At 54.1% G+C, this 16,921-nt stretch overlaps 6 protein-coding genes across 6 annotated transcripts; 3 read left to right on the top strand and 3 right to left on the bottom strand.

Annotated features, from left to right (window-relative positions):
* Nucleotides 1-40: 40 nt before the first annotated feature.
* Nucleotides 41-1,381, bottom strand: ACET3X_007141 (uncharacterized protein; the record flags this gene model as incomplete). Its single annotated transcript, XM_069453348.1, has 1 exon — nt 41-1,381. One exon carries the CDS (start codon nt 1,379-1,381, stop codon nt 41-43), a length of 1,341 nt encoding a protein of 446 aa, XP_069305909.1.
* A 1,164-nt stretch (nt 1,382-2,545) lies between these two features.
* On the bottom strand, nt 2,546-3,471 carry ACET3X_007142 (uncharacterized protein; the record flags this gene model as incomplete). The annotated part of the gene is made up of 4 exons (XM_069453349.1): nt 2,546-2,675; nt 2,965-3,063; nt 3,118-3,300; nt 3,356-3,471. 4 exons carry the CDS (start codon nt 3,469-3,471, stop codon nt 2,546-2,548), a joined length of 528 nt encoding a protein of 175 aa, XP_069305910.1.
* A 3,583-nt stretch (nt 3,472-7,054) lies between these two features.
* Nucleotides 7,055-8,422, top strand: ACET3X_007143 (uncharacterized protein; the record flags this gene model as incomplete). Its single annotated transcript, XM_069453350.1, has 2 exons — nt 7,055-7,464; nt 7,519-8,422. The coding sequence occupies 2 exons, from the start codon at nt 7,055-7,057 to the stop codon at nt 8,420-8,422; spliced, it is 1,314 nt and encodes a 437-aa protein (XP_069305911.1).
* An 879-nt stretch (nt 8,423-9,301) lies between these two features.
* ACET3X_007144 (DNA-directed RNA polymerase II subunit RPB2) lies at nt 9,302-13,144 on the top strand (the record flags this gene model as incomplete). The annotated part of the gene is made up of 2 exons (XM_069453351.1): nt 9,302-12,921; nt 12,979-13,144. The coding sequence occupies 2 exons, from the start codon at nt 9,302-9,304 to the stop codon at nt 13,142-13,144; spliced, it is 3,786 nt and encodes a 1,261-aa protein (XP_069305912.1).
* A 447-nt stretch (nt 13,145-13,591) lies between these two features.
* ACET3X_007145 (uncharacterized protein) lies at nt 13,592-14,859 on the bottom strand. The gene is made up of 3 exons (XM_069453353.1): nt 14,705-14,859; nt 14,258-14,657; nt 13,592-14,182 (listed from the first exon to the last, which is right to left on the bottom strand). The coding sequence occupies exons 1-3, from the start codon at nt 14,735-14,737 to the stop codon at nt 13,596-13,598; spliced, it is 1,020 nt and encodes a 339-aa protein (XP_069305913.1). The 5' UTR covers nt 14,738-14,859; the 3' UTR covers nt 13,592-13,595.
* A 352-nt stretch (nt 14,860-15,211) lies between these two features.
* ACET3X_007146 (uncharacterized protein) lies at nt 15,212-16,714 on the top strand (the record flags this gene model as incomplete). The annotated part of the gene is made up of 3 exons (XM_069453354.1): nt 15,212-15,679; nt 15,731-15,856; nt 15,902-16,714. 3 exons carry the CDS (start codon nt 15,212-15,214, stop codon nt 16,712-16,714), a joined length of 1,407 nt encoding a protein of 468 aa, XP_069305914.1.
* Between the last annotated feature and the right edge of the window lie 207 nt (nt 16,715-16,921).

A 16,921-nucleotide genomic window follows, 5' to 3' on the forward strand; every position in this document is an offset into this window, starting at 1 on the left:
CTACCCAGGATAGAAAGAGGCAAAGAGACGACGAAACGCTTCAACTCGCCTGCTTAATCTTCAGGTCCATGACATACTGCATGAGGCTGCAGTCGTCGCACTTGACAAGTGCTTGGAGGGCCTTGACCCTTGTTCGGAGCAGCTGATTCTCTTCTTCTACTCTCTTCTTGTCTTTCTCCATTTGCTTGATGTAGGCAGTCGCAGATGCAAGGATGACTGCTTTGCTAGGCTTCGAGGGTGTTGGGAGATCTTCAATGTCGGCGCCGTCACATGCTCGGTTGTTTTGTTGAAGGGATGGCACGACACGCTTGAGGGAATCTAGCTGCGTGTTCAACGACTCCCGGTACTTTCGTTCGACCTGGTTGTGTGGCAGTCGTCGGCGTGACTTAGGCTTGTCCTCATCGTTGTTTTCTTGAGGCGACGCTTTTGTAGAATTGTCTTCTGTGGTCTCACTCTTCATCCGTTGCCGCTCGTCTGCCGGGGATGTGGTAGACTCCTCGTTTCTAGAGTGACGTGTTAAGAAGCCGTTTGCTGATGCGTCGCTCTCTGATCGTTTCTTGGGCCGCCGCTGGATTTCTACCACACCGTCTTCGAGAGTGACTTCTTGCGGGTCTGAAAGCAGATTGCTAATGCTTGGAAGAGCATCTTGGTCGGCGAACAAGAAAGGGGCACACCCGCCGCCGCACGTCGACGGGTTAGGTGGAGTGCCATCAATCTGGTCATGATTCGGGCATAGTGGCGACGTCCAGCAAGCCGAGAGTATGTCTGGCTTATTCTTGGTCCGCTTTGTGGTAGCGTTGGCGGCTGCTGTTGTTTGAGTTCTCTCGAGCCCCGGCTTGGTGGCGGATGATGACCCCTTTGGACCGTCTGGGAAGGTGAGGTCTTCAACGAAACCGGAATCCATATTGTTGGGAAACAAAGACTCATAGCCCGGGTTGGGAAAGGTGTTAGCACGTTGAAGTGCTTGCCTCTGAGCGGGCGACATGTGGGGTAGTTGTTGGCTCAATTGGTCGACTAGCGATGCCGGTGTCTGAGACTGTGGGTTGTTACGAGTGCCTGCTGTAGGCTCGGGCGACGACTCGGTGGTTGATCTGCCGCCACCGACGTTGTTGCCCAAGGGCTTGAGGACGTCAAGGTCGCCGAGAAAGTAATCGTTGGATAGGAACAATGAGTCGTCAAAGTAGGGATCGCCTGATTGTCCCCCGAGAAGAGAGTCAAAATTGGTGACGTCTTCAGGTGAAGAGCCTGACGTGTCGGTGGTGGTAGATTTGGGCATTTGCGAGTTGGGAGGGGCAGACGTAGGAGGTAAAAGATCGGACCATTGGTCGTTCGGTAGGTTGAAACTCTCAGTATTGAGGAATGCGTCCCAATTGAGAGCCATGTTGGTAGTCCGCGGGTGGGTTGTTGCACGGAAGAGCTCACGCGTTGATCAGGAGATACAGTCGCTAAGGTGCGCTGGCCAAGCCACACGTGAGACTAGCCGGCAAGTTGCAGGATCAGGGCGGTCTGGGGTCGAGGATATAAGCGCAGGCACTTCCTCTGTTCTTGTCAAGATTAAGAGACAGCTGTCGGCACTCAGGATGGGTCGATGAGCGAAGCTGTAGCCAGGCGTTTGAAGAGAGTTTGTCTGGGTTTTACTCGGAATTGGCGGTCGTATAAAGAGGGTGAGTAAGACACAAGGTGACTACTCAGGCGAAGTCCACAACGTTTCGTGGTAGGGCCTGTCTGAGGTACGGTCTCCCGAGCGGCCAGTAGTTCCCGAAGATGCAAACTCGAGAGTGGCAGGTGCAAAGGATAGCCAAAGCCTAGGAGTCGTTCGCCGCTCGTTACGGCACTTCGGTACAGCAATTGTGCGGAAGTTGTCCTCTGCCAGGTTCCGCGCACGTCTAGATTAGTGACTGATCAGACCACCTGAGGGTGGCGTGACATTTCCCTGGGCCCCGCTTCGTGTCCGCATTCATGCTAGCGTTGCGCCTCATCTCGATCTCTAGCCACAACAGTCTTTTTCTCGCATCGTTCTCGGAGAGCAATCGCCCCTCTGCCTAAGAATTACAACATAGCGAATGGCTTGGGTGGATTGAAATGCTGCACACCCTGCTATGTCGAAGCGGAAGCCAGTGGCGCTCCCGCTAGCGGTCTCGGCTGCCCCGCGAATAGCACCCGTCATGCTTGAAGACTACCACAACCAGCTCTGAAATTTACTTGTCTATTGGCAAGACCTGCAGGATAACTCACGAGGCTTCCGTGAAGCTCCAGAATTCTGCGTGGCATGTCTTTGGTCATATTGAGGCAGTGCTGTTGGCAGAACAGGGCCGTTGCGAGCCGCGTCTGCATTTCACTATCCTGCGACTTTGACATCTTGTCACTTCCTCATGTTGTTGCAATCCGATTCCTTCCATCAGCCGGACACTACCCTTGCGCTTGATCGAGTCGTCCTTGAACGTTCCTGAGGCACGACATGTGTTGAGTCCACCATGCCGACCCACATTCTTATAGTCCTTGCCCAAACCGTTTCATTGACCCGTGCAATGGTTCCCAAAAGCAATTAGACAATTACTGGGGAACCGACACGTTGCCGTAAGCGGCTTCTGCGCGGATGCTCCCGTGTAGGCGAGGGGTCCAGAATCTTCTTGCGCTTCCTCGTTCCGCCTCCCCGGAGCTCTAGCTGTGCACGACTGCATATTCAGCAGTTTCAAGCTTGGAACGAGCTTCTCCTTCGGGCATGATTGTCTTTGATAAGTGCAGGCTACCAATTCAGGCTCATGCAGGCCCATGCAGACTCATATGTGCTTGTCCGAAGACTCGACAGCCAAGCGGAGCCGGAATATCTTTGCTGTCCATTTCCCCATCTATACCATTAAGACTACTGGAAGGGTCGTTTCTGGGCGCTCACGAGCTCTTCTCCTTGACGCTCGAGAGCCCGGTATTATTGGTCGGTGGCACAATGGACAGTACTCGTTGTACCTTATGAACCATTCGTCCAGACAGTGTGAGTGGAAGGCGTGAGAGCAGTGGAGGCCCCGAACCTGCGCATCGTCGGCAAAATCGTCCAGACAGATGGCACTGCGCGCTGTCAATCAGCCTGCTCAACCGACAAAGCTCATTCGACATACTCACCACAGTGGATCGTGTGGCTGTGATGTACCGGGTGACTTCTCTTTCTGACTTGCGAGCCAATCGTAGAAATTTTGAGATTTGATGTGACTTTCTAGCTCCTCTTGTCGCGTTTTCCAGCGCTTTTCTTTACTTTCCGATTCGTCGCGGCCACATGATCGGAAAAGGGAGGCTCTGCGGCGTGTCCTATCGTCAGCTTAGACATGCTTATACTTTCTGTCCTACTCGTATGGCTACTGACATGACGACCATTCCAAGAAGTAACATAATCAAGACCGAAGGCACGACGATAGCGACAACGATAACATCGCCTTTGGCACCCAGCGGCGCCTCTTCCTCGGTGTTGTTGCTCGACATGATAACAAGGACTGGACAATTCGGCGTCCCGAGAGGAAGATAGGAGCAAGAGTCAAGAGTGATTCGAGATGTTGCGTGTGTACAGGAGGTTGGCACTCTGATGTGGTCCGATTAAGCTGCGTGCATAACATGGGTTGCGCAGTTACCGACCGCGCGCATGTGGTGGCCCGGAGGCGACTCAATATATGGTTCAAGGCTTGTGGAGTGGTTCGGTCCGGATATTGTGTTCACGCTCAAGCGCGCAGCCTGGATGGAGACGGATCTGAAGACAAAGGGAGAGGACTCACTCTTAAAAGTAGCTACGTTTTCATCAGATGAAGCCCAAGGTTGGCGTCTGCAGCTGGACACAGCCAACGCGGGCTTGGTCTGGCCACCCTAGATGCTGCGAGCCTCTCAGAATGGTCAGTTTCCGAGCCAAGCGTAGAGTTGTCAAAGCTAGCCAACCAACTTTCATCGACTTGCTCTCGTGACGCGGGGTCGATAGCTGGAAGGGCCGACAAAGTTTACAGCGGGCAGGGCGCCCGCGTTGTAACATGTTGCACAAACTGCTCAACTCGATTCACGGCAGATCAAGAACTCTTGGTGTGATGATGGCGATGATGGCGATGATGGCGCTAGGAGGCGGTGCATGTGAAGGGGTGAGGGATCGGGGGTGGAGACAGTAGGGAAGCTAGGGTCCGTATCGGCGCGCATCATGGTGGGGTAGCGAACTGGTAAATCGAACGTCTGTTTCGCATTAAATACCTTGGTATGAACCTCTTGGTTTACATCCTGGGGTCTTGGGAGTTTGCTAAGTTCCCGTCTTACCAGACACGCGTCCGGATTGCGCGTGCCTCCCGAGGTCGCTCAGCCAGACGACTGACCTGAGTGTGTCGGACACACTATCGAGATATATTCAGACGGGAATCGTGATGTGTTTTGCAGGTGAGTTGATGGCTCAAGGCTAGATAGCCTTGAGAGCAGATGTTCGCATGTGGTTGTCACGTGCTGGGCCTTGGCAGACACGGCGGCTTCCATGAAGGTGGACTCCGTACCATCTCCTGTACACCAGCACCAGCTTCGGCATCACACATGAGCGTTGGTTCGCATACATGGCGTGGCGTAGTCCTGCAAACCTCAGCCGCAGAGGCGCACCTCCATTCGGCCCCGCGGCTCTCTCTTCCGGCACAAACAAGCGAGCTGAAGCTATGGCGCTCAAGGGACGTCTGGACCGGTCTTACCTCGTGCTGGGTGTAACACGCTTTGGTCTCCGATGCGCATACGGATATGCCGAAGAAGGCAGGCAGCAGCAATAGGTATCTGCGCATTTCCCGCGCCCCAATGTTTTGACGACATTCCCTAAATCATCAACCTTTTTTCGCGCGCAAGCATGCCATATCAATACCAACCACTGCCAGTCCTCCGCGACTCAGAAGATGTATACATACGCTTGCTGGAACTCCACAGCGGTCCTCCGAGTGGACCAATCACTGGTCGACTGTACACAACATTGTTATCCAAAGCTCCGGCGTTCTATGCTGTCTCGTACTGCTGGGGATCGCTGACACACAAAGGTACCATCCATATTACGAACGCAGCTCCACCTCGGGACCTAGAGAACGACAATGTTCTCGAGATACCCGCCACGTTGATACCGTTGCTATATCGGATACGCGGATGGCGTTGGCTGAAAGCACGCACTCTATGGATCGACAGCGTTTGTTTCAACCAGGAAGACAAGGACGAGAAGACTGAAAACGTACCAAAGATGCGACAAATATACATGAAGGCCGACCTCACTGTGAGCTGGCTGGGGCCAGAAGTTAAGGGAGTAGCAGCAGCTTTCGACTATGCTTCTAAATTGGGTACGACATGGAGACGAGAGATGGCCGAACAGGGACAAATCACCCTGACAGCAAAAGAAGCGGAAGAGGAGGATGTGCGCGTCCAGGTCAAAGTGGGCGATCCAGCACTCGAAACTTTGCTACATCTACTAGACCGACCTTACTTTGAGCGAGCATGGATCGTACAAGAAGTTGTTGTTTCTAGCCGGGTGTGGTGCATGTGTGGAAGCGCTTTGACGCCCTGGGACTCACTGATAGCTGCGTATATGTATCTGATAACGACCAAGATGTGGCTATGGGAGTTTTACCACGGCATTCGTCTACACAACATCGCCCTCTTGAAGATGAGTGAGCTGGACTGGGCAAGCGGCGTCGACCTTGATTGGCCTGGCACACTGCTGAGGCACCGGGTGTGCTTGGCGAGTGATCCTAGGGACAAGATCTACGCCTTTTATGGTATGAGATGTTCCAAGGCATTGAAAGAGCTGGGGGTCGAGCCAGACTACGAGGAAGCCACGACCGTGGAACTAGTCTATACGCGTTTGGCTGCGCGCGCGCTTCACAAGGCACAAGTAGCAGTTCTTCATATCCCTCGTCTTATCGCCACCGCCTGTGAAGAAAGCGGCCCAAATATTACACCTTACACACTTCCATCATGGGCGCCGGACTGGCGCTGGACGGAAGCAACACCGTTGTCGCTTCTCAATGCCGAGAGGCTTGCAAGTGACACTAGCTCAGTGCCAGACTACTGTGCCTCCAATGATTCTGTTTTCGAAACCAGGTTCGATCTCAAGGCATGGAACTCACCATCAAACTCTGCAGAAGACTTGAAGCAGCTGCCCAAGGTGCTCAGGCTGTACGGAGTCACGGTAGCAAAAGTCACCCAGCTCACACCACGCCGTTGGATAACGCGGAAAGCTTCAATTCGCCAAACCCTGCTCGAACAAGCACGATTACTACAATACAACCAGCAACAAATCCACGAATGGGAAGTTCTCTTCGGAACTCAGCGCGGTACAGACGAACTCCAAAAGCGAGCCGTGTATGAGACGTTCATGGCCGGGACGAAGCATTACACCCCAGACGTTAAACTCAGCGCTTCTTTAGCATTTGAGAAGCGCCAGAATACTCTTCGTTTCCTTCATACATTTCACATTCACGGCTTTCTGGTCTGCTATATTATGGTTGTCTTGGTTGAGCGTGTACTGCGACGCTTTGGCTGGGTCAATCCTGAAATGCAATTTAGGAACATGGTAGGACCTATGGCAAATCGGAAGGGCGCATTGATGGTGGATTTTGAAGAGCTTGAGACGACATACTATGCGCTAGTGCCGAGTATATGTCGGCTGGGAGATCATGTAGTGCTGGTTGGGGGTGTTACGACTCCACTGATATTGCGGAAGAAGGGTGAAGGTACGGATGCCACCTGGGAGTTTATTGGCGACTCTTATGTGCATGGGATCATGAAGGGTGAGCTTTGGGAAAAGAGAAAGGGACATCGTGAAGACATGTGGGTTACCTGATTGAGAAGAGGAGTGCACAACATTCACTGAGCTATGACATACGGAACTGCAACGCGGTGGTCGCCACATTCTAATTAACCCCCAGAATTCTATCCTAGGCAGCAGTTCTCGCGTCGCGGGTCCGATTTCTGTCCGCCGATTTGCTCTCTGTACTCTCTTCTCTACCTCCGTTCAAATTGCCCGCTCACCACCCAAACTCTACCAGGGCAGTCTACGGAACATTCATATCATATGAAGATGTCTCAACCGAAGATTACGACTTTCGCCAACGAGCTGCTTGACAAGATCTTCGCCTACCTTGTCGACAAGGACGACTGGCGTGCTTTATGCACGACACATCGCAGCTTCACAGCCTCGGGCCAGCGATTTATATTTGGCGATATCGAGATACCTGCGCAACACAGATCAAGTTCTACGGCGCGTTGCTCACTGCTACTGAGAGCGCTCACAGACTCCCCGCACCTTGTGGAGTTGGTGCAGACCTTACAGATTGACTGTTGTCTCGAAGACAACCTCGTACTCGAGCAAGACGCGATCCGCGCTATTCTTGCCAAGATCCAGAGCCTACAGCGCTTGAATGTTTTCATTGTGGAGCAGCCGGAGTTGCATTTGACGACCGCGTTTACATCATATGATATTGCGTATATGTAAGTCTGCTGTTACATGACATGCGTTGTATAAGAGACTGACCTTGCTTCCAGGTTGCGAAACCAACCAACTATTAAAGAAATCGTCATCAATTGCCCCGAGCGCCGATTGTACAATGCTAGGGCGCTCTTCACACTCGCATCAGCCACGACGCTATACGTACGACACAATACCTCTCAACGGATATGCCTAATGTGGTCCAGCGAGGCAGCCAAAAAGATATGGCATGTAAGTTTCGAAAACCTAAAGAGTATCGACTACGCGCCTATCATTGCACCGATTGCTGCGGCGAAATTTGGCGGTACTCCCAAACCGGAAAAATTACGATTCACATGGTCCACCCGCGACAGCTTCATTCCGTTCGATGCGTGCATTCAAGGCCTTGTGCAAACCCAACACACGCTAAGGGAACTCACTATTCTGCCCGATACAATCTACGCTGGAACTCTCCGAAGTTGGAAAAGCGCGGACTTTAGTACCTTTACTGCTTTGGAGATTCTGCGTGTGCCTGCCCTAGCACTATTCGAGCCAGTATCGTGCTCTAGCTTAGCCACTGATGATGAACGCACGGTATGGGAGGACAGGGATGATATAACACATCTCCTGCCCCCGAACTTGCGGGAGTTGGAGTTGTGGTTCAAGCACCCTGCCGGTATATTCGCAACGGGTTGGAAGTACCTTTCCAAGTTCCAAGAGCTACCCGAGGACGAGAGGATGTTGAGCTTTGGCTGGATACTCGCGCTGCTTCAGATGCGGAGCTTATGGAAAGTTCGACTGAGCGAGGTTCTTTGCAACCATGTTGCAACTGATGTGGAGCGGACTGGCAGCTGCCCGACGCATAGGCATACGCTGCCAGATGCGGTGGGTCGAGCTTTCCGGGAGGCAGAGACGGAGTTGGAGATTGAGGTACTGGAGACAGAAGGGCGGAAGTTGCGCTGTGGGTGTGAAGGTCACTAGGAAGGCAGTGTTGGGATCAGGGTGATACATGCTCGTGGCACTAAGGTTGGACTTTCTGATGGTGCCGCTCTCACCAAAGGACTCTTCAGGTACCCTGTTTGTATCTCAGGATGAGTTGAGTCTTGGTGAGTCCAGAGACGTGACTGGCAGCTTGTGGTGCTGGGAAGCGATGTGCTTTTTGAATACATGAAGATCCGCGTACGAAGTGTGGCGGCAGAGGACTTTACAGAATACTGCGACGCAGATGCTGCGAAACCTGAATTCAGTTGAGCAGTATGAAATTGCTGAGAATGTTCCACCATAAGATTGATTGAGATACTTCGCCGCTGCGTGTCTGAGTATAGAGATGTTGCCACTGCAGACACCTCCATCAAATCAACGTCACCACGTAACTTGCTCACCCAGACTGCATTCTGATATCAGAGTACGAGTGCGCAGACTATGCTCCCGCGCACGATTATTTCGACTTACCGACTTCACGAGAACCACGGTTTCACGCCGAGAACCCCGGTACAGCGGTGACATGGACAAACTAGGCCCCAGCGAAACAAGACCAAAGCTATACAACAGTCCAGCCGTTCCCTCAAGCACAACCTAATAATTATTACCGGACTAGGTCTCCTCGAGACCTCCGGCAATTTACAAGCCTGTGGACGAGCGCACAGAAGAGACGGTGAGGATGCTTGGTAATTGATCTTCGGGTGGAGTCACACTAGCATAATCACGTGATACGCGGCGGCGCTAAGACCCGCAGCGTTAGCCCGGAACGTCCTTTGGGGAGGCAGTCGCCGCCGTCGCATCAAGTTCAGCAAGGACTCTACACGTCCGCCTTCACCCACCACCCTTTACTCCCCCGCGCCTAATCATCCAGTCGCGACCATGGCGGACCAGTACGAATACGACCCCATGGAAGACGAATACGAGGATGAGGAAAACCGCGTCTTGCCCGAAGACTGCTGGGCGGTCATCAGCTCCTTCTTCGACACAAAGGGTCTGGTGTCGCAGCAGCTCGACTCGTACGACGAGTTCACGCGCAACACAATCCAGGATATCGTAAAGGAAAACGGTAGCGTCATCCTCGAGCAGAACACGCCCTACAACCCCGACGAGGAGGAGAATCCGATTATCAAGCGCCGCTATGAAATCAAATTCGGGCGCGTCTACCTTGCGCGGCCAACACACACCGAAGGCGACGGCACCACGGTGCAGCTGTATCCCCACGAGGCGCGTCTACGAAATCTTACCTACTCGGGTGCCATGTTGGCGGACATTGAGAACCGAATCATGGTCGCCCGCGAAGGCCGTGAGCCAGAGGAGGGCGACGACGAGGAGATGGAGGGAGGCTACACAGGCGGGCCATCGCAGATTCGGTGGGAGCGCGAGGACATGCCCATGGATGATGGCGCGGCGGCGAGGGTCTTCATCGGAAAGCTGCCCGTCATGTTGCGGTCAGAGCTCTGCCACTTGCGAGCCCAGTCCGACGCAGACCTGTTCGCTCTGAACGAGTGTCCTTACGACCAGGGTGGATACTTTGTCATCAACGGCAGTGAAAAGGTGCTTATTGCCCAGGAGCGCAGTGCCGCCAACATTGTTCAGGTCTTCCGTAAGAAGCAGGGCCCCATTCCATGGATAGCCGAAATTCGAAGTGCTGTCGAAAAGGGCACCCGGTTGATCTCCTCCTTCAACATCAAGTGGGCAGAAAACTCGCTCGCTGGTCCCGGCAAGCGTATCCCCGGTCCCTTCGCATACGCTACCCTCCCATACATCAAGGCGGATGTGCCCATGGCCATTGTCTTCCGCGCGCTTGGTATCGTTTCCGACGAGGAAATTCTGAGCCACATCGTTTACGACCGCACCGACACACAAATGCTGGAGCTGTTGAAGCCCAGTATCGAGGAGGGTTCGGTTGTCCAAGACCGCGAGACTGCTCTCGACTTCATCGCTAAGCGTGGTGCCAACTCTGGTACAAAGGACAGACGTCTCAAGTTCGCAAGGGACATTATGCAGCGAGAGTTCTTGCCGCACATCTCCCAGAAGGAGGGCCAGGACACACGCAAGGCCTACTTCTTCGGTTACATGATCCACCGCCTCTTGCAGTGTGTGCTGGGTCGCCGCGACGAGGACGATCGTGATCACTTCGGAAAGAAGCGTTTGGATTTGGCTGGACCCTTGGTTGCCAACTTGTTCCGTATCCTCTTCCTGAAGCTCACCAAGGACGTATACAAGTACCTCCAGCGATGTGTGGAGAACAACCAGGATTTCAACGTTCAGATGGCTGTCAAGGCCAGCATCATCACAAACGGCCTGAAATACTCTCTGGCAACAGGAAACTGGGGTGACCAGAAGAAGGCCGCTTCCGCGAAAGCCGGTGTCTCCCAGGTGTTGAACCGATACACTTATGCCTCCACACTGTCCCATTTGCGTCGAACAAACACCCCCGTCGGTCGTGATGGAAAGCTGGCCAAGCCGCGACAACTTCACAACTCTCATTGGGGTCTCGTCTGCCCTGCCGAGACTCCTGAAGGACAGGCTTGTGGTCTCGTCAAGAATTTGTCTTTGATGTGCTACGTTAGTGTCGGTAGTGACGCTTCTCCCATCATCGACTTCATGACACAGCGAAACATGCAACTTCTGGAAGAGTACGACCAGAACCAGAACCCCGATGCCACCAAAGTCTTCGTCAACGGTGTCTGGGTTGGTGTCCATTCCAACGCTCAACAACTTGTCACCGTTGTGCAGGAGCTGCGACGTAACGGAACTCTATCCTACGAGATGAGTCTGATTCGTGACATTCGTGACCGAGAGTTCAAGATCTTTACAGATGCTGGCCGTGTCATGAGGCCACTGTTCGTTGTTGAAAACGACATCCGGAAGCCAAACCGCAACCACCTCATCTTCACCAAGGAGATCAGTAACAAGCTCAAGCAGGAACAACAAGAGACCAGCACACGACAGGGGTGGAGTCAGGATGAGATTGATTCAGCTACTTATGGCTGGAGAGGTCTTATTCAAGATGGCGTTGTGGAGTACCTAGACGCCGAAGAGGAGGAGACCGCCATGATAACGTTCTCTCCTGAGGATCTGGAGGAGTGGCGGGAGATGAAGATGGGCTTGCCTGCGGCGGAGCGATCCACTGAGGGCGAGCACCGTCTCCGACGCCTCAAGCCACTACCAGACCCCCGCATCCACGCCTACACTCATTGCGAGATTCATCCGGCCATGATTCTCGGTATCTGTGCCAGTATCATTCCCTTCCCCGATCACAACCAGTCGCCCCGTAACACCTACCAATCTGCCATGGGTAAGCAAGCCATGGGTGTCGCCCTTACCAACTTTGCGCTACGCATGGAAACCATGATGAACGTCCTGTACTACCCCCAGAAGCCACTGGCAACTACTCGGTCGATGGAGTATCTCAAGTTCCGTGAGCTACCCGCTGGTCAGAACGCCATTGTCGCCATTGCTACATACGGTGGTTACAACCAGGAAGATTCCGTCATTATGAACCAGAGCAGTATCGATCGTGGACTGTTCAGGAGTTTGTTCTACCGTGCATATACTGAGCAAGAGAAGCGTATTGGTGTCAACGTTCTCGAGCAGTTTGAGAAGCCTACCCGTGCCGACACGCTCCGCCTCAAGGGTGGAACATACGACAAGCTTGATGACGATGGTGTTGTTGCGCCTGGTGTGCGTGTTTCTGGTGATGATATCATCATTGGAAAGACGGCGCCCATTGCGACCGATGCACAGGAGCTTGGCCAGAAGACTACTCTCCATACCAAGCGTGATGTTTCAACGCCACTCCGAAGCACCGAAAACGGTATCGTCGACCAGGTACTCTTCACCACCAACACCGAAGGCCTCCGATTCGTCAAGGTTCGTACGCGAACTACCAAGGTCCCACAGATTGGTGACAAGTTTGCTTCTCGCCACGGTCAAAAGGGAACCATTGGTATCACGTACCGTCAAGAAGATATGCCTTTCTCAAGGGAGGGACTGACGCCGGATCTGATCATCAACCCCCACGCCATTCCGTCTCGTATGACAATTGCCCATTTGATCGAGTGTCTGCTCTCCAAGGTCGGTGCCATCACGGGACAGGAAGGTGACGCCACGCCTTTCACCGACATCACCGTCGACCAAGTGTCTGGTCTGCTCGAGGATGCCGGCTACCAAAAGCGTGGTTTTGAGATCATGTACAACGGCCACACTGGAAAGAAGATGCGAACGCAAATCTTCTTGGGTCCTACCTACTACCAACGTCTGAGGCATATGGTCGACGACAAGATTCACGCGCGTGCTCGTGGCCCTCTGCAGATTCTCACTCGCCAGCCTGTCGAGGGTCGTGCTAGGGACGGAGGTCTCCGTTTCGGAGAGATGGAACGTGATTGTATGATTGCTCACGGTGCGGCGGCGTTTTTGAAGGAGCGTCTCTTCACGGTATCGGATGCGTACACGGTGCACGTGTGTGATATCTGTGGTCTGATGAGTCCTATCGCGTAAGTTCTTTGTACCCCTTGATTCTCTTAAGATGGCTTGCTAACTGGGTAATGCAGACAACTCAAGAAGGGCCTCTACGAATGCCGTCCTTGCCACAACAAAACGCGTATTTCGCAGATTCACATCCCCTACGCTGCCAAGCTCCTCTTCCAGGAACTCCTTGCTATGAACATTGCTACGCGCATGTTTACTGATCGCTCTGGATTGAGTGTGCGTGATTAGTCATGTCGTAAGACGGGATACTCCAGGGCCTCGGTTTACGACCCTAGGGAAGTCAGTCAGCGCACATGCTCATAGTTTGCTTGCATGGTTATGGCGTTTTGTCCCTTTTCATCGTTTGACTTTTTTTTTTTGATGGGGACAGAATGAACGAAGAGAGGGAATAAAGGCTGCCGCGGAGGTTGGCCAGGCGTTGAAACCTTTTCCGCTACTTTATCTACGACTATAATCGGCCTGCCTTGGCTTTTGAAAAATGCATATCATTGAAGCGAAAGGGGCCAGTGGTCCGTTTTGTATACCTACGTAGCTTCAGACTAGAGCTTTGAATAGCAGTAAAATTACATGTTGTAGGACTGCATGTGAGATTGATCAAAGGATGGTGTGGCTGACTATATTAACAGCTTTGAGTCTAAGTATTTCATTCGCATTATCGTCTGGCAGAATGTCGAACAGACTACAACTTGCTCGCTCCCTCTTGCGGCACCTTGACAACGACCTTGCCCCAGCTATCACGTCCACCCAGCGCCTTGAGCGCAGCAGGCACACTCTCCAGTCCCACATACTCGGTGTCGGTAAAAGCAGTGCCCCTGTACTTTCCTTCCTTGACCAGCTGGAACAGGCCGTCCCAGACCTTGTCCTGCATCTCCGGCTCATGCACCGCATACGCGCCCCAATGCAGTCCCACGACACTCACATTCTTGAGCAGAATACGATTCGTAGCCATCTTCTCAATATCGCCAGCCGCAAAGCCAATGACGAGCAGCCTGCCGTTCCAGGCAGTGCACTTCATAGACTGGGCAATGAGACCAACGGGGTCGTATACGATGTCGACGCCGCGGCCCTTGGGCGTGAGCTTCTTGACTTGCTCGGGCCAGTCCTTGTCGCGGTAGGATATAACGTAGTCTGCGCCAAAGGAGCGCGCGACGTCGAGTTTGTGTGCGGAGCCGGCGGTCGCGACGACGGTGGCGCCGAAGGCTTTTGCGATTTGGACGGCGGCGAGTCCGACGCCGCCGGCTGCGGCGTGGACGAGGACCCAGTCGCCTGTTTGGGGTGGTATATTAGGTTCATGTCTTTACAGACGGTGTAGAAGTGGTACAGGAGAAGCAATCGACATACCCTTCTTGATACCTGCTCTCACTACCAACCCAGCGTAGCTCGTCGGCGCGGTAACAAAGACACCCGCCGCATCTTCATAGCTCCATCCTTCGGGCACGGGCTGGATCCTGTCCTCTGTGCACGCAATGTGTGTTGCGTAGCCGCCCTGTACCGCTCCAAAGACCTTGTCGCCCTCCTTGAACCGTGGCGTCTTGCCGGCTGCGAGTGAGGTCGGCGCTTTGAGGACGACGCCAGAGAACTCTGAGCCGGCGACCCAGGGGAAGGCGGGCTGTTGCTGGTATTTGCCGCGGATCTGGAGCAGGTCGAAGAAATTGGTTGCCGAGGCGTGGATGGCGATGAGGTACTCGTTTGGTTTGGGTACGGGTGTGGGGAGGTCGGTGACTTTGAGGTCGTCTGGGCCCTGGTTTTGGTTAACGGGGGTGGGTGGTAGGTGAGAGATGGATGTACCTGGACGTATTCTTTGATTTGTATGCCCCTCATGTTGGATTTGGATGTGGATGTGAATTGGCGATGGGAGAGATGGAACGGCGATTGCTCAGTCAGGAGCTCGAGAGATGGTTCTCCGGGTAAGCAGCATGGCTGTTGTAGCTCGCATAGGGCAGATAACTATTCTCCCCGACGATATACCTCGGCATGCTTCCCCAGGCGCTTTTCCCCACCCGGGAGCTTGGCTCTGGTGCCTTAGTCAGCGGGAGCAGTGCCATCTGCACGGGCGCGCGCTAGCGACGGCAGGGCAGGGTACCAGGAGCGGGTCCACCTGTGACGTTCTACTGCCTTCCAATCCCATCCAGAGCTAACCACAGCCTCTCTCCCAGTCAACACCACACGCCTCTGCCTCGACGACACGTATCACTTCGCTGCCTGTAGTCGTAGAATTAACAGCTTTTACGTCGCCGAGTGCCCGCACAACTTCCCATCGCTGACATCGCTACCCCACATTCGTACACACCCACCATGGCCGACGACGCCGCCGCCGCCGCCACAGGCACAGAGGACACGCAGATCACCTTCAACGTCAAGGCTGCAAACGACCAGAAGCACGTCCTCACCCTGCCCAGCGCCACCACAGTCGCCGACCTCAAGGCCAAGCTCTCGACGTCGGAATACGCAGATGTGCCCGCCGAGCGCCAGCGCCTGATATACTCTGGTCGCGTACTGAAGGACCCGGATACGCTCGCTAGCGTCAAGATCAAGGACGGCCACACAATTCATCTTGTCAAGGGCGCCGCCAGCAACGCAAGACAGAACCCGGCCAACCAGGGCACAACAAGCACAGCTAGTGGAGGCAGCGCCCAGACGCCACAGGTGCCGACCAACATTGCGGCAGGAACAGGCAACAACCCGCTTGCTGGCCTGACGGGTGCGCGCTATGCTGGTTTCCATGGTCTGCCGGGAATGGACACTTTTGGGCCAGATGGTGGCGTAAGTATAGTTCTGCTCGCTTTTCAACAGGGACATGCTGATGTGTTGTAGATGGGCGGACCCCCCACCAACCCCGAGGCCATGCTGGAGCAGATGGAGAACCCCATGTTCTTGTCGCAACTCAACGAAGCTATGAACAACCCGGCGGTGGTGGACATGATGCTGCAAAGCCCCATGGTGAGTTGCACCCTCACTCCATTTTCCCTGCTCTAACTCGACTAGATTCGCGACAACCCGATGCTCCAGCAAGTCCTCCGAAACCCCGAGATGCGCCGCATGATGTTCAGCCCAGAGATGATGCGCATGCAACTGCAGATGCAGCGGAATATGGGCAACAGCGGCCCCAGCTTCCCAGCCCCAGGAGCTACAGACAACACAACACAACCAGGTTCGACCGCAACCGGTCAAGGCACAACCGCGACACCAAATCAGCCCAACACAACTGGAGCCCCGGACCCCTTTACTGCATTTGGTGGAGCCGGAGCTGGAGGAGCCGGCGCAAACCCATTCGCCAGTCTGTTTGCGGGAGGCCAGAACCCTTTCGCTCCTCAGCAGGGTGCCAACACCGGTGCGGCACCAAACACACAGGATGCGTCAGGCACTTTTCCCAACCTGTTCGGCGGAGCTGGTGCACAAGGCGGACAGGCGAACCCTTTTGCCGAAGCAGCCCAACGGATGATGCAAGACCCGGAGGCTATGCGCAACATGATGCAGATGATGGGCGGAGGCGCAGGAGCAAACCCATTCGCTGCTTTTGGCCAAGGCGCAGGAGCTACAGGCGACTCAGCGCAACCAGGCGGCGCCGGCGCCAACCCTTTTGCTGCCCTCTTTGGCCCCGGCGGTGGATTTGGAGGAGGTTTTGGTGCGCCCGCGGCACCGGCTGATAACCGGCCGCCAGAAGAAATCTACGAGACGCAACTCAGGCAGCTGAACGAGATGGGCTTTTATGAGTTTGACAGGAATGTCGCGGCGCTGCGACGGAGTGGTGGAAATGTCCAGGGCGCGATTGAACATTTGCTCAATGGTGGATCATAGCGTGCTTTTCCTAGGATTTTTTTGCTGCCGAGAGTGGAGGAGGTGGAGGAGGAACTGGAGCAGGGCTTATGTGGCTTGACGTGGAGTGAGAGAGAAGCGATTGAGCGGTATGAAGAGGACGAGCGGATTCGTATGGCTGGCGAAGATGTCGGATGGGGTTTGGATGGGATTGAAGATGCGTATGATAGTGATGAGGATTGGAGTTTT

Source organism: Alternaria dauci, chromosome 6, assembly GCF_042100115.1.
Source record: "Alternaria dauci strain A2016 chromosome 6, whole genome shotgun sequence".
In the NCBI taxonomy this organism is placed as follows: domain Eukaryota; kingdom Fungi; phylum Ascomycota; class Dothideomycetes; order Pleosporales; family Pleosporaceae; genus Alternaria; species Alternaria dauci.

Excerpts from the sequence above, each read along its gene's own strand:
- ACET3X_007145 (XM_069453353.1), bottom strand. The coding sequence starts at position 14,737 with ATGAGGGGCATACAAATCAAAGAATACGTCCAG. Across the intron at positions 14,658-14,704 it reads AAATCAAAGAATACGTCCAG|GGCCCAGACGACCTCAAAGT; the intron begins GTACATCCATCT and ends AACCAAAACCAG. Across the intron at positions 14,183-14,257 it reads GAGAGCAGGTATCAAGAAGG|GCGACTGGGTCCTCGTCCAC; the intron begins GTATGTCGATTG and ends CACCCCAAACAG.